General features: G+C 39.4%; 1 protein-coding gene across 1 annotated transcript; it reads right to left on the bottom strand.

Moving 5' to 3' along the window:
* Nucleotides 1–2,251: 2,251 nt before the first annotated feature.
* Nucleotides 2,252–16,431, bottom strand: LOC115209689 (epimerase family protein SDR39U1). The gene is made up of 6 exons (XM_029778172.2): nucleotides 16,306–16,431; nucleotides 13,080–13,186; nucleotides 11,907–11,992; nucleotides 10,524–10,645; nucleotides 7,854–8,006; nucleotides 2,252–2,889 (listed from the first exon to the last, which is right to left on the bottom strand). The coding sequence occupies exons 1-6, from the start codon at nucleotides 16,319–16,321 to the stop codon at nucleotides 2,480–2,482; spliced, it is 894 nt and encodes a 297-aa protein (XP_029634032.1). The 5' UTR covers nucleotides 16,322–16,431; the 3' UTR covers nucleotides 2,252–2,479.
* Between the last annotated feature and the right edge of the window lie 577 nt (nucleotides 16,432–17,008).

Here is a 17,008-nt window from a genome sequence, read left to right as displayed (position 1 = left end):
GTACAATTATATATTCATATATAGGTATTTATAGGTACATTTATGGGTGTCAGATGCTTTAGTGTTGCTGATGTAACTGGATACATATTACGAAACAGCTGTCAACAAATGGAGTAAAAATTTTGTCTCTCACTTTTCTTATATACTCTGCACTGTTGAGATTCCTGGATTCTCAGAATGACAGTGATGTTAATCTTCCACATTTGTGTTATCCAATGCCTTTGGTAACAGCCGAACACCAGGCGGAGAGCTTACCGTGAGCTCTGTTTGATGTTCTAGTCCTGTTATATTCCAACCTATTCAGTTGAAAATGGATAGGAAGCTCACTGCTTGGAAACAGGTGAGGTTGGTGACAGGAAAGGCATCCTACCACTGAAAATCTGCCTCAACAGATTCTGTCCATCCCATGTAAGCATGGAAAAGAGAATGCTAAAACAATAATGATGATGGACAACAACCTGGGTATTAACACATTTCTGCAGTTGCAGAAAAACCAAGTCGCAGTTGAATGATAAAATATCTGACATCGCATGAAATGAATTTTACAATTCTGTGTGTGATTTAACCCTTTAGTATTTAAACCGGCCATATCCGGCCAAAATAGCTAATCTGTTTTATGTTCAAACTGACCAGATCCAGGCTCTCACACTTACCCTACAATGTTATTCTACATTAAGTAATTACACCATCAAGATCTTGAAGATATGAGATAATGCATGATTAATTCAAATCAATGGGAATCAATAGGCATTATGTTTGATTGAATAATCTGAACACTAAAGGGTTAAATGGTTCATCTACAACGATGGTGTTGTTACTGTACACTGTCTTAGAACAAATCACTTGCTAGACAGATGCAATTCTGAAATTAAAATTGATTTATTTTCAAAATCAACAAAAACAAGTTCAATTATTGAATTTTATTATTTAGAAATTCCCTTTATTTTTGTTTTGTTTTCCAATTTGAGCTTCATTTTTGTTTAAACCCTTCTGTCAACAATTAGGAAACATCCAGAAGCTGTGTGTGTGAGTATAGATAGATAGATAGATAAATAAAGAGAGAGAGAATAAAAGAATAAATAAATCTAGATGATCACCTCAGCAGAACTTCATGCTGGAACCAGGCTACCAAAGTGTTCAAACATTAGTATAAAAGTTATACCTTTTAATCAACCAAAGAACGATTGGTTATACTTCAGCTGAATATTATTAGCACTCCACATCAGCAAGGCACGTACACCAAATAGGTATATTATAATCCACACAAATTAAATAGCAACAATTTTAATGTAGAAGAGAAGCCAAATTAATGCCACCTGTTCCGGTCCATGGCTATTTATTTCATAATTCTCTTTACTCTCTTTTTACTCTTTTACTTGTTTCAGTCATTTGACTGCGGCCATGCTGGAGCACCGTCTTTAGTCAAGCAAATCAACCCCAGCACTTATTCTTTGTAAGCCTAGTACTTATTCTATCGGTCTCTTTTGCTGAACCGCTAAGTTACAGGGACATCAACACACCAGTATTGGTTGTCAACCAATGTTGGGGGACAAACAGACACACATATATATATATATATATATATATATATATATATATATATATATATATATATATATATATATATATATACACATACACATACGAAAGGCTTCTTTCAGTTTCCGTCAACCAAATCCACTCACAAGGCTTTGGTCAGCCCAAGGCTATAGTAGAAGACACTTGCCCAAGGTGCCACACAGTGGGACTGAACCTGGAACCATGTGGTTGGTAAGCAAGCTACTTACCACACAGCCACTCCTGTGCCTATGCATTGCAATATAATAAATTTAGAGCCAGTTCACTTTGTTAGACATTTTTGTTTTGACTCACCACAAAAGAGGACACCACATAACTTTTGTAATAGGAAATAAATGGTAGCAGTTTGTTAAAATGTAGGTCACTTCTATTTGATTTCTCTTTTCCTTCATATATACATGTGCACAAGAATGGCTGTGTTGTCTGCTTCCCGACCACATGGTTCCGGGTTCAGTCCCACTGTGTGGCACTTTGGGCAAGTGTCTTCTACTATAGGCTTGGGCCAACAAAAGCCTTGTGAGTGAATTTGACGGATGGAAACTGAAAGAAGCCTGTCATGTATATATATGTATGTGTGTGTGTGTTTGTCCCCTACTTCTGCTCAACAACAAGTGTTGGCGTGTTTATGTCCTTGTAACTTAGCAATTCAGTGAAAGAGACTGATAGAAGTACGAAGATGAAGGAAAAAAAAATTAAATACTAGGGTTGATCCATTTGACTAAAATCCTTCAAGGCAGTGCTCCAGCATGGGGACAGTCTAATGAATGAAACAAGTAAAAGAGAATATATGTATTGTAAATTTTTCAGAACTTGAAGAATTTATCTCCTATGAAGGTTGCCGTGGTAACGTCCACTTTGAGATTCCAGAATTCCGAAAACAATGCAAAACGTCACAATAAAATTACTGACAGAGATTTTTGCAAGCTGAAATCAAATCCGGATATTGAAACTGGTAACCAAATTTTAGAGTTCTTTCTGGCAGAACCTTTTGGCCTTCTAGTACTGCTTTGGCTCTCTCGCTGCCATACACAAGGTTCATAGCAAATCCTGGTACAGGGAAAATAGCTGGACGATTCATAGCTTTTGCAAAAGTCTGTGTGAATTCCGAATTTGTGAGAGGCTGTGGTGCTACTCCATTTAGTACTCCATTTACATGGGAATTACAAACGGCATATTGATATATACCAGCAATGTCAGAGATGTGTATCCATGGAAACCATTGGTTACCGGAGCCAATTCTTCCACCCAGCCCCAGGTTGAAGACAGGGTAAATATTTTGAATGACTCCACCGTCTCTTCCAAGAACAATGCCTGAAAGTAGTAAAAAGAATTGGATTTCCTGTCTTTTGTTTGTTTATTTTGTAGACAAACAACAACACATTCAGATACACAAGAAATGTTTATAAACAGACTCAAAGAAGATCTTGGAGAGAGGAGAAGTTACTAAGTCAATAGGTTAAAAACAGTGAACTTTGACCAACAAACAACTGATTGATTCAGTTCTATATTTTAGAGATGAGGAATTATGTACATTATTTACATTTGACAGATATTTGTCTTCATCTTGTTTGTTGTTAACACAATGTTTCGGCTGATATACCCTCCAGCCTTCATCAGGTGTCTTGGAGAAATTTCAAACCTGGGTTCTCATTCTTAAGGTATGTCTCCTGGTGCTAAATTACAGCAACATTCGTCCTAAACCAGGACTGCCATGATATGTTGGCAAACAATCTTTACTCCAAAGTCCTTGGATATTTGGAAAAAGAAGGGAGATTTGGGCAAGGGGTTTGGATCTATCTTTTGGCATTATAGGGAAGACTAGCAAGCGAGGATGTGTGGGTAGGTCATGGAAAAGCTCAAGTTGCAGGTTTGGACCAAATACCTGCAACAGAGTGAAGCATTAAAGGCCCCCTAAGGGTCAGGTGGTGGTGGTAAACTGAACTGTGAGATGTACCTCTAACCCCCCCCCCAAAAAAAGGGGGAGGGGCATTCTTAGCTAAATAAAAGGTTAAATTTGGATAAGAACAAGAGAAAAATAGGGAAAAAGAGAATCATAGACTGTGATTGAAATAAAAACAATCAAAATGAGAGAAAACAACAGCCACAACAACAATAATATTTTCTTTGTTAAAGGGTGTGATGTTGGAAGGGAACTTAAGATAATTAATAATCAAATAGGTGCTGGCATAGCTGAGTGGGAAGAAGTTTGCTTCCAAACCACAAGGTTCCAGGTTCAATCCCACTGCATGGCACCTTGGGCGAGTGTTTTCTACAACAACCCTGAGCCAACCAAATTCTTGAGTGGATTTGGTAGATGGAAACTGAAAGAAACCTGCCTTATATGCATATATATGTGTGTGCCTTTGCATCAGTGTTTATCCTCCACCACCGTTTGACAACTGGTGTTGGTGCGTTTATGTCTCTGTAACTTAGCAGTTTAGCAAATAAGATTGATAGAATAAGTACCAGACTTAAAAAATAAGTCCTGGGGTCAATTTCTGTGACTAAAATTCTACAAGGTGGTGCCCCAGCATGGCCACAGTCTAACGACTGAAACAAGTTATGGTTAAAAAACTGAATAATCAATTACATGCTAGCATGGGTTGGGTGGAGTTTATTGAGGCAGACTTTCTATGGCTGGACGCCCTTCCTGTCACCAACCCTCACCTGATTCTAAGCCAGCCAATATTTCCCCATGGCTGGACATGTTTCTGCAGTATATTCTTTTCTACTCTAGGCACAAGGCCCAAAATTTTGGGGGTAAGGAGTGAGTCGATTAAAAACAAACCCCAGTATGCAGCTGGTACTTAATTTATCGACCCTGAAAGGATGAAAGGCAAAGTCAACCTCAGTGGAATTTGAACTCAGAACGTAATGACGGATGAAATACTGCTATGCATTTCACCCGGCTTGCTAACGTTTCTGCCAGCTCACCACCTGTTTCCGCAGAATATTGGCAATTAACGACGCTACTTGTGTGACAAATATCATGCCATGGCAAGACAAGGAAACACAATCTCACACACACACACACGCATGCATGCACAAATACAGACACATGAACATACATACCATGATTGTGTGGCTAAGAAGCTTGCTTTGTAACCACGTGGTTCCGGGTTCAGTGCCACAGAATGGCACCTTGGGCAAGTGTCTTCTATTACACCTTGGGCCAACCAATGCTGAATGAGTGATTTTCATAGAGGGAAACTGCACAATATATATATCTATAAACGGCAAAATATCTGTGCATCTGTGTATTCTTTATACAAATCCACAGTTTTTTGCGTAAAAGACTCGCATTTTCTATGGGCTTTCAAAACTGTCTGAGGGTGGTCGTGAAGATCTTTTCATTTCCCCAGTCACCCCAGAAAGCCATTAAAAAAAAAAAATCGATAAACTGACCCCTTATGCCCATAACTTATGGGCATATCCATTCAAAATCGCTAAATCATAGAAATTTGCACGCGTGCATGCATACAGCTAGATATGCCAATAGACTGCCAGCTGTTTTTTAAATGGACAGAGATAATTTTACCCTTGACAGTTGAATGCGCATGCACATTTGCAGACAGTCTGTATGACTCAGCGCATTTTTGTGTTTTGTGAAGATGCATTATGTGTTTTGGCTTTCAAACGTGCAAGCTTTTCAGATTTGAGAAATGCAAGGAATAATTAACGTGTTTGACCAAGTGAATGACAAGAGAGCGGGATTTTTATGAAAGACCAAATATGCTTGATATGCTATCATTCCTTAAGTATGCCATAAAAGAGTTGGAGCCTATTCAATTAATCTATTAAGGAAGGGCTTTACTTTTATGCTTTCGGTTGATTTAAGTTATCCAGTGAGAGCCCAGGATGTTTTATTCAAGTAGGATTAAAAATGAAAGATAGGTAAGTTGACTCCGCAAAGGATTTTCATAAAAAACGTTTATTTGTTTGCATTCAGCCTAAGATCATATCGTTTGCTACCTACACAGTAGGAGCATAGGGTTATCAGGGTGATCCTTTTGGTGCAAGAAATCTTAATTTGATTTGAGTTTACCAAAATTGCCAATCAATCAGTGGAAACTCAATAAAACTATTCCTTGCAGGTTTCTGCATTTAAATTGACTGCAACCTTTTCTTTTAGCCCTAACTTGAGGTATGAATGACTTAAGATACAAAGATTTTCTTAAGCGAAATTTCATGCTTTTATGTTTTGAGATATGAGTGAAAATTGAGATGCTAATTAATTTCCAGTCACAATTTTCCGCTTGCTAGGAAATTTGAAAACTTTATCAGCCCCAATTACTCATTTCATTTTGTTGGCGAAGGTTTGCTTTCATGGTGGTCTTTATCAATTTTCTAACATGCTCCCCATTCATCTTCAACAAAGCCGCCAAATTTGTGATGATTAATTACCCAGTATAGCTGCACCTCTGAGTGGGCTCAGAATCTGCAGAGGCTCAGTCAAACGCGTTAAAAAATATATGCGATGAAAAGGCAAACATAATTTCCGAAAACAAAGAAAAGGATTTAGCACAAAATAAAGCAATCTTTATCTGTAAAAAGCCTGAGTTTTGTTCTTACCCCATTTTATAGCTAACCAAACAGAAGCACACCAGTACCTAAGACAAGTCAAGGCTAGAACTCACGAGTCATACAGTGTTTCTGCACTACCCTGATTAAGTAAGAACTTTTTATTGAAACACAGGAAACGAACAACAAGCACATGATATGAAGCTTTCAGTTAGCGGAACTGTGCACATGTCATAGTCGGACAAAAAAGGAGGAAGAAGAAAGAGAAAAACTCAAATTTGACCGCACCACAGCATGATTTTGAAAATACACATAACCATCGTTTGTTGAGTTCGCTTTCAGCCTGAGGTCGAATTGTTTGCTATCTACATAGCAGGTGACAAGGGTATTCAGGTTATTACTTATGGTACGTGAAATCTTAATTTGATTAGAGTTTGCCCATAACAATCCCTTACGGGCTTTCTCCTCCTCATCATCAGTTAACGTCTGCTTTCCATGCTAGCATGGGTTGGACGATTTTGACAGAGGGCTGGCGAACCAGATGGCTGCACCAGGCTCCAATCTTGATTTGGCAGAGTTTCTACAGCAGGATGCCCTTCCTAACGCCAACCACTCTGAGAGAGTAGCGGGTGCTTTTTACGTGCCACCGGCATGGGGGCTAGTCAGGCGGTACTGGCAACGACCTCACTTGAATCCTTTTGCAGATGCCACCAGCACAGGTGCCAGTAAGGCGATGTTGGTAACGATCACGCTCGAATGGTGCCCTTTTATGTGCCACTGGCACAGAAGCCAGTTGGCTGCTCTGGCAACGATTACACTAATTGAATTACAACTACTTTCTCTTAGCCTTAACTTCCACATAATAAGCTCTTTGTTTGCAACCACAAATTGATTGGGTTTTCCCCACCTCACAAATGCCCTATGTTTTTTTAACTTGAATCCACTTTCCACTAATTAATTAGCCCGTGCATCAAACACCACAAAAAGCATTTTCCCCGCGTAGACACTTTAATCATCCTGTGCATGTGTGTGAGCGTGGCACTGTGTATGACCTTGAACATGTGCGTGTACTGGCCAATGCTGCTGAGGGACATATGTAAACGTTTGACCTTAGATGTGCGGCCTTGGATTTGCGTGTACTAGATCATTATCCAATAAGATTCAATGCACTAATTAAGCATGAGGATGCATGATTTGGCGCCCAGACTCAAACACTTTTCACAATTACGCTTTGTGGCTTGGTTTCCGTTACTGATTTAGTGAGAAATCTTTACTGCGACCCGGTAACGAACAACAAACACTAGCACTAGACCCAGCAACGCCGGATCATAGTGCTAGTGTATGTATGTATGTATTTGTGTATATATATATATATATATATGTATGTATGTATGTATGTCTGTCTGTCGTTGTCCCTCCCACTGCTGCTTGACAGCCAGTGTTGGTTTGTTTATGTTCCCATAATTTAGCGTTCAGCAAAAGCAAATGATAAAATAAGTACTGGGATTGATTTATTCAAGGCGGTGCCCCAGCAAGGCCACAGTCCAATGTCTGAAACAAGTAAAAGATAAAAGATTTTCTTTCAGTTTCCATTGACCAAATCCATTTGCAAAGCTCTGGACAACCTGGGGCTATAGAAGACACTTGCCCAAAATGCCATGCGGTGGGACTGAACCTTAAACCATATAGTTGGGTGTCAAACTCTTTAACCACACAGCCATACCAGTAGAGAAAGAAACGAAAAAAATACTTACCAACTCTGATAATAACCCGTCGTACAATGTTGGTGAGGGAGGGACCTAATGTTGATGCTGTCTCCCATTCGGAGCAGAGCCTAGACAGAAAGTCGTGGTCGCCACCCGGACTGTATTCAGTATAACTGTTCTCATCATCAGGAGCATAGAAGCCTGAAATGGGAAGAATTTGATCTGTGAATTAACATCTTTGTGTAGCATTTGTTAGATAAGTATAGGGCTTTCGATTTATAGAAGGAAAATGATGTGATGTTTGTAGCCTTTTGAAAACAATTTGACAGGGCGTCACATTTAGTAATTTATTGGGGTTTCTGAGGGAACTAGGTGTAGACAAAAGGATTGTGAAGTTTGTACAAGGAAGTAGCAAATAAGATGAGTGATGGAAATGACATCAGTGATGAATTTAGTGAATGCCTTACAGAGAACTATAAGAGGAATCACACTTCTAGATCAAGTTATGAAGGTCATGGAGAAAGTCGTAGACCAATTCATCTGTGATAAAGTAGACCTGGATGAGATGCAGATTTTTGCTTGGACCCAGGTAGAGGTACCACAGATGCAATCTTCCTAGTGAGACAATTGCAGGAGAAATACCTGACTAAGAATGAACCATTATTTCTGGTTTTTGTTGATTTGGAAGAAACATTTAGCAAGTACAACATTCAGTAATCTGGTGGGCATTGAGGAAACGATGAGTAGATGAGTGGCTTATGAGGATACAGCAAGTAGTGATTTATGAGGATACAGCAAGTAAAGTGAGAGTTGGTCATGACATCAGTGACGGATTCAGCGTGAAGGTATGAGTACTTAACCCTTTTGTTACCATATTTCTGTTGAGATGCTCCGTGTTTCTTTAAATTAATTTTAAATCATCATCATCATTGTCGTTTAATGTCCGTTTTCCATGCTAGCATGGGTTGGACGGTTTGACTGTAGGCTGGCAAACCAGATGACTGCACCAGGCTCCAGTTTTGATCTGGCAGAGTTTCTACAGCTAGATGCCCTTTTTAACGCCAACCACTCCAAGAGTGTAGTGGGTGCTTTTACATGCCACTGGCACGGGGGCCAGTCAGGCGATACTGGCAATGACCTCACTCGAATTTTTTCACACATGCCAATGGCACAGGTGCCAGGAACATAAGTTGTGACTAAGGTTTGGTAGAAAATTTTAATTTGATACTTATGTAAACAAGACATTTGTACTACAGAGTCAGATACTTATGTAAACAAGACATTTGTACTACAGAGTCAGAGGCGGTTTTGGCCGGGTTGGTATCAAAAGGTTCAGTTCATAGTCCTCTCTGATTCATCAGAGTCCTACAAGTCATCACTGAGGAGTTTAAGGACTAGCTGTCCACAGGAACTCCTATATGCTGATTATCTAGTCCTCATAGCTGAATCCAGAGGGGAATTAGACAAGAAATCCCAGGTACAGAAGCTAAATCTGGAATTTGCTTAAGGTAAACCTAGCAAATTCAAAGGCTTTAATAAGTAGGAAAGATGACAGGATTCTGGTACCTTCTGGGAAATGGCCTTGCTTATTATGTAGGAAAGGGGGATGTATAAATTCCATATGCTGTACTTGTTCATGCAACCTTCAACATCACCAATTTTGGCAGTCTACTCCGCCATTGCCCCTTTCTCCTTCCCATCCATTTCTATTCATCACCATTAGCTCTCTCTTACAGCTTTTTATTGATCTTTTTCTCTCTCTCCTACATGTGAGAAGCCATGCAGATCTTCTACAAAGCCTGCTCTCATAGTAACCACCCCATTCTCTAGCATGAAGCTGACCCCACTCCTCCAGGGTTTGTGGTCCTGAGAATTACATGGTGACCATAACAGTGCAGGCAGCATGATAAAAAGTGACCAGTCCACACTGCAAAGTGATTGCCATTAGGAAGGACATTCAACCACAGAAACCATTCCAAAGCAAACATTGGAACAGAATGTAGTCTTATTGGATCTTGTTGAGCCATCCACCCCATGCCAACATGGAACATGGACATCAAATGGTGATGTATTTGTAGATGGAATAGTAACAACTATAATGGTTTTACTTGGTGAGTCTGGAGGAAGGAGCAGAGTCCATCACTGTCACAAGCTCTCTGGGACTGATGAGCTGAGGTCAGTGAAATAGTTGCAGGTCACAACTTGCAAGAAAGATATGGCAGAGAAAATATTTGAAAGGGACTGATGTTTGTGGGAATAAGGACTGAATGTGTTGGACATCTTAAGAGATGATGAAATGGGTTGGAGAAGGCTGTGTGGAAGAGGGTTGAGACTGGGGTATCCATGTATCTGTTCTACAGCAAGACACCTATATCTGCCCCTTCTATAACTTAAAACTCCCAACTGGCACAAAGCCTTACCCCTCAATACTACTCCCCCTTCCCAACTAAGGAGCTTTGTTTTGCAAGGTACTTGGTGATACCATCAGTGCTGGTGCCATGTAAAAAGCACCCAGTACACTCTGTAAAGTGGTTGGCATTAGAAAGGACATCCAGTCATAGAAACCATGCCAAAGTGGACAATTGGAGCCAGGTGCAGCTTTGCAGTTTGCTAGCAAACCGTCCAAACCCTGCTAGCATGGAAAATGGACCTTGAATGATGATGATGAGGATTGTTTCTTGAAAAAAAAAAAAAAAAAATTTCAAGGTTTCCACTTACCTATGGCAGATGTACCTACAAATACTTCTGGAGGTGTCTGGGCACTTGAAATAGCTGTTAGCAAAGTTTTGGTAGTTTTAATACGACTGTCATAAAGATCTTTCTCAAAACCTGCGTTCCACCTGAAAGATGTAAATTAAAATAAATAAACAAATCTTGAATAACTGCAGGATTCCATTTTATCAAAATGCCATCTTTATTCTTTAACAATCTTAAATGAGTATTATTTAGAACTTCCACACTCTTGGTTGCTGCCATCAGCTTTTCCACATTTGCATGGGTCAAATGGAATTTATTGAAGCAGTTTTTTTACAATTAGATACCCTTCCTGTTTCTAACCCTCAATTATTACCAAGTAAGTTAATATTTTGTCAATCTGAGACATGTTTCCATTGAAGATTACAAATGAAAGGGACCGCTTGTATGATGGTGTCACTCATTTACAACTATCATGTGATGTTAGGATACACACATATCTAAATATTCACACAAGCTTTGTTCAATTTCCCATTACCAAATCCATTCGCAAAGCATGTGAGTTCAGGGCCATAGTAGAAAACACTGGCACAAGATGTCATGCAGTGGGACTGAACCTAAAACCATGTGGTTGGAGAACAAACTTCTTAACCACACACCCAAGTCTGCATCTGTAGGAACTGAATTGCCTAACCAGAAGTAAACCAAAAGTGAATGGGGTTTAAGAATAGGTTTAAGTGGTTGTTATGGTGATGTAGACATAAATCATCATTGCTTAACATCCGCCTTCCATGCTGGCATGGGTGGAATGGTTTGGCAGGAGCCTGCACCAGACTTCTGTAACTGTTTGGCAGGATTTTTACAGCTGGATGCCCTTCCTAACACCAACCACTCAACAGAGTGGACTTAGTGCTTATTACATGGCACAAGTACAGGCAAGGTTTTTACAGCTGGATGCCCTTCCAGATGCCAACCACTTTACAGTGTGGACTGGGTGCTTTTAAGTGGCACCTGCACTGACAGGGTCACCAAGTACTTGAGAATAAGTAACAAAAGGACTCTTCCCTTATTACTGAACCCTAAAAACGTGGGCCAGAAGGATAACAAGTCCAAACCTATCTCTTGAATGATATCAAAAAAAAAAAACACTGATATCAAATTTTAGCACAAGGCCAGCAATTTGAGGGATGGGGCTAAGTTGATTACATCGACCCCAGTACGCAACTGGTACTTATTTTATTGACCTAGAAAGGATGAAAGGTAAAGTCAACCTCTGATACAGTGTGCTTGAATATAGAAATAGAATGACTGCCACTGGAATGTCTTTGATTGTAGTTCTCCTGGATGGGCATTGATATAGGACTATAACAACAACTTAGTCACACTAGTTCATACGATAAACCTCACCTTCTTAATGGATTCATTAAGTTCTCGCCTGCCAAGTTAACAACAGCTTTGCAGTCATCTGGAAGTCCATTTTCCTGAACATCATTCTGTATGAAGAAACATCTCAAGGTTAAACACAGAGTAAAATGTGACATTTGGTGCGAGAAAAGAAAGATTTAAGTCCATATACCTCCCTCCCCTGTACCAACTCATTTGTATCATTGATCACCCCTCCCCCATTCATTCCTATGCCCTACCCAATGCCCAAGCTATCATCTACTCTTCCTTACCTCCCATTCAATTCATCAAAACCCACCACTTCAACCTTTGTTCATTTGCAACCCTGCCCCATTTTTAGTCACCCTTCACTCATCATCATCATTTGACAACCATTTTCCATGCTGGCAAGCTGGAGAGTTGCACCAGCCACCATTTGTCTGTTTTGACAAAGTTCCTATGGCTAGATGCCCTTCCTAATGCCAACCACTTTATAGTGTGGACTGGATGCCTTTTACGGGGCTACTAGCACCAGTGGAGTTGCCTAGTGACTTGCATGTCAAGGACCTCTTAGTTGAGAAAGGGAGTGGAATCGAGGGAACTGGCTGTGTGCCAGGCTAGAGGTTAGAGTATAACAGAGGGACAGAGATGGCTGTCTTACTATAGACGGGATGCTTGGCCTCCCTAATAAGGAGAAGGAAGATGGGTGGGTGAGAATTAAAGATAGGGGGACAGTCTATCCAGCCACTCCTCTTCTTGTTCGACCCACCCTGAGCACATCATGACACACTGTCGCTATCATTTTTATCTCTCTTTCTAGCTTCACCTCAGTTAGTCCTACCTGCTTTTCTGAAATGTGAGTAGCCACATAGCTCCTCTACACTAAAATATCTGTTCTGTTTTGGCCCCTTTCTTCATACTTTAACCTCTCATCACCAGGCATGCACAAAGCTGTCTCCCATTCTACAGTCCAGTATGATCTTAGTCTTGTGAGTTACATAGTGACTTCACAAATGTTGGGGCATTAAAAAAAAACACCCAGTACACTCTGTCGTGTAAACAATATACCACAGCAGACACTGGAGCATGACATAGTTTAGTTCTGTAACTTGCCAGATCCTATCAAACTGTCTAATCCTTGCTAGGTTGGACTGATGTTAAATGATGATTTAGGGAAGTTTTTACATTGTGACTTACCCAAGTAATTTGGTTAAAACCAGCAGTTCTGGACACAATTATGACTTTATAACCAATGGACCTTAGCTTCTTACAAAGATGATGTCCAATGAAACCAGTTCCACCACCTACAAATTAATAGAAAATAACCTGTATAAATTGAAGAGAATAAAGCCACATTATTCACTGTTAGTGTTGAGTGGACATTAGCAGAGAATTGGAGAGGGCAAACATTTTTGCCTTTATGTTGTAGCGGGGATTCAAAACTGAATCCCTGGATATGTGGTCAGACATCACATGCAAACCACCATAGTTTCACACAATTGGTCTATTAAGTGACCAATCAGCATGAAGCAAGGGTGTGGACAGGTTTTCTTGAACATTCTAGAATTTGACTTCCGGTCACCATAAAAGTTGTTTGGCATGCATTTTAACCAACCGGATGACCCAGGAAGGTGGCTACGGCAGATGGTACAGATAGTAGACAGGAACCCCTGTTGCCATGAATATAGCACAATTATTTCCAGTTATGTTGGGTAAGCCACATGTTGCTATATCAATAGCTTGTTGTAAACTCCAAGAAGTATCTCACTCTCTCTCTGTCTCCCAATATGTATTTATTGCTGTTGTTGTCTGTAAAAGGTCAATGTACTTTGTCTTTATGTGCGACAATAAGATCATCTGTTAAATATTCATGAATGTTCAATTACTTCTACACACAACCCAAGAAACATATTTTCATTCTTCAACTCAACCAGTCTCCACCACAGGCCAGACCAACAATCTTCAGGCTGCGACAATGTTATCTGATACAGTATGGAGAAAAAGGAGGTGGGAGTTGTGACTTCTCACCCAATGCAATGACTTCAGCGATGTGGACTGAGATAAACACCCTCAATGCACCTTAACAGCTGCTGGTACTTGGAGGAGTTTGAAGAGCAGGTGAGACAGTAGGTGAGGAGAGGCCATTGCAGTAGTAGTGGAAAAGTAGAGGGAGGAGACAAGTTACCTGTGGGCAAGAAGTCAGAGCATATTGGCAACTTCTTGTGAGGTGGCCATTTTATGGATGCAGACATGTAAAAAGCACCCATGCTGTCTCCATGTAAAAAACACCTGTGCAGGTGTCCCGTAAAAAGCATCCAGTACACTCTGTAAAGTGGTTGGTGTTAGGAAGGGCATCCAGCTGTAAAAACCTTGTCAAACCAGACAATTGAAGCCTGGTGCAGCGCTCCGGCTTGAAAGCTCTGGTCAAACCGTCCAACACATGCTAGCATGGAAAATGGACGTTAAATAATAAGATGAGCCTAGGATATTTATAGGTATGTAGTAGCATTACTATATCATATGTGGAAGCAGTATTTAACTGACGAAGTGAGTCAGGCTTGAGTTAGAGACTCTCAGAGGCTAGCGAGGTTAGAGGCTTGCTCACCAGATAAGTCAGTACATTGTATCATGTTACAGAGTGGTCACTAATCACTGACCATTTACTCCAGCTAGTGCAGTAGGTCTCCACTGGTCACCAATCTTTCTTTCATTTTCTGGGGTGTTTAAGGAATGCCTTTTTCTGTTTTTTTTTTTCCTTTAATTTTTTAAACAGCAATTCTTGATATCTTCTCGAGACGCTAATTGCAGAGGAATTTTATTTTATATCAAATTGCCGAGTTTGATAGAAGTTAACATATTTGAAGCGAAAGAATGACAACATACATAAAGTGAGATCGTGAGCTAATATATCTTACCACATACACACAATATCTTGTCTACAAAACAACAGCCTGACCAACCACGAGCATATATATAAGGCGGCGAGCTGGCGCCGGGCGAAGTGCTTCGCGGTATTTCGCCCGTCGCTACGTTCTGAGTTCAAATTCCGCCGAGGTCGACTTTGCCTTTCATCCTTTCGGGGTCGATAAATTAAGTACCAGTTACGCACTGGAGCCGATGTAATCGACTTAATCCGTTTGTCCCCTCTATGTTTAGCCCCTTGTGGGTAGTAAAGAAACATATATATAAGGTATTCTTTGGTATAGAATGCCTATATACAAATATATGGCGTTGTTATATAAACAAGCCGGCAATACACCGTATTTCCGAACTCTCAGTGTAAGTGTTGTAGAACTTGAGGCTTCTAAGTACGAAAAACCAGATGGAGAAGTGTATGCTATGCAGTCCATATACTATTTGTATAAGAGTTACTCCGTCGTCAATATGATATTGACGAAAGTTAGAAAATTTCCAGAACTGAATTAAAATTCTTCAATGGCGACAGTTTATGAAATATTTCAAATGTCTGGGGGATTAATTTACCTTTGTTTTAAATATTACCTCAACGACCTAATGTCATTCACGCATAATATATATGCACAACACACACACATTATTACAATGACACTAATTCAGCAGTGCCAAACCAAAAGTATAGAAACTATTATTTCACTTCAATGGTGTTGGTTAATGTATTGATATTAATAACTTCACCACACACACACACATTCAACTCAACAACAACAACAGCAGCAGCAGCAGCAGATACTAAAGATGATGCTATGGCCTTTTCTTTGATAATATCTTTCTTGCTTATTCAAATTCAGTTCAATGCACACTTGCCTTGAACCAACCATTTCTCTTTGTGTGTGTGTATGTTCTTGATAATCGTTTAGAACAAGTAGTTTTACACCAATTACACTATTTTGTTTCTTTTTTTTTTTCCGGCCCGGGTCAAACACTATAGTTTAAAGGCCATGGACTGAAGATGTGAATTTTCCGAGTCTTCTCACCCACCCCACTTTCGTGAGAGCGCATTTTTTTTTGTCATATTCGTTTAAAGCAAGTTGCTTTACATCTATTGCACTATTTTTTTTTTGTTTGTTTTTATGACCGGGTTAAACAAAGTTTAACCCTAAAATCGATACATGGCAAAATTCACCGTGTTTTCCCCAGGGGTGAAAAACTAGTTCCTAGGCCTATTATTCAATGTAGAATCATTTCGTGAGTTCAGAAATAAACTGTTACAATTAAGTTATGAGAATATATAAATTCTTGCTTTATCAACAGTTGTCCTTAACAAACCGGTCTGTCTCCTCTGTTATATAACAAATAAACAAAGAATTATATAAAATGCACACAAACTTGCTATTTTAAACGTAACAGTTGATTAAATTATAAACAATCCAATTATTTATCAAATATAATTAGTTTGTTTAAGTTTGGTCCGTAAATATTATTTTTACGGCGATGTTATACTTACCAACGACAACACTCATGTTGCTAAAAAAGAGTTTTATTTGTACCGGAAGTGCATTTTTCGAGTTTGCGCAGTTTTGCCATTTTAGTAGATCGATGTACTCTACCGGACAAGCAGTTCGGTTTCGTTCTTTCCCCTGAAAAAAATACAATTTTATTAAATTCTAGTTGCAAACTAAGTAGATATTTCTTTAAAAAAAAAATTTTTTTTTTAAACTATATATGGCGGAGGTAAAGATCATGGACCGCACACCCTTTGCGACGTTTTGGGGTTTTTTAAAATTAAAAAAAAAATTTTTTTACATGGACACACTATATCGACGGCGGAGATTCCAAATCTGGCAAAAAAAAATCTGCATTTCAAAATTTAACCTCTCCCTAACAAATTTCTTACAATTTCCTTTTTTAAAAAACTTTTCGGGCGAAATACGTAGAAAAAAAAGAAGATTATGATTCTGAAAAAAAAAAAAGAAAAATGTAAAATTTCAATTTTTCACAAAAAAAAAATCTCTACCCCTCCCCCTCGGCCCTATGACAAAAAGTGAAATTAAAGCTGTTTTCTCTACTAATGTTTCACGCATACATCATAGAATTATAAAATAGCAGACACAAAACGGATCTAAACAGAATACCTGACATACTAGAAACACGTTTTCAGAATTTTAATACGAATTACCAAAGGAAAAATTTCAAAATTTAAATCCGCC

The sequence above is a fragment of the Octopus sinensis genome, linkage group LG3, assembly GCF_006345805.1.
Source record: "Octopus sinensis linkage group LG3, ASM634580v1, whole genome shotgun sequence".
NCBI lineage: Eukaryota > Metazoa > Mollusca > Cephalopoda > Octopoda > Octopodidae > Octopus > Octopus sinensis.
The sequence above is the reverse complement of the archived record's forward strand: the minus strand, read 5'-3'. Positions and strand labels throughout refer to the sequence as shown.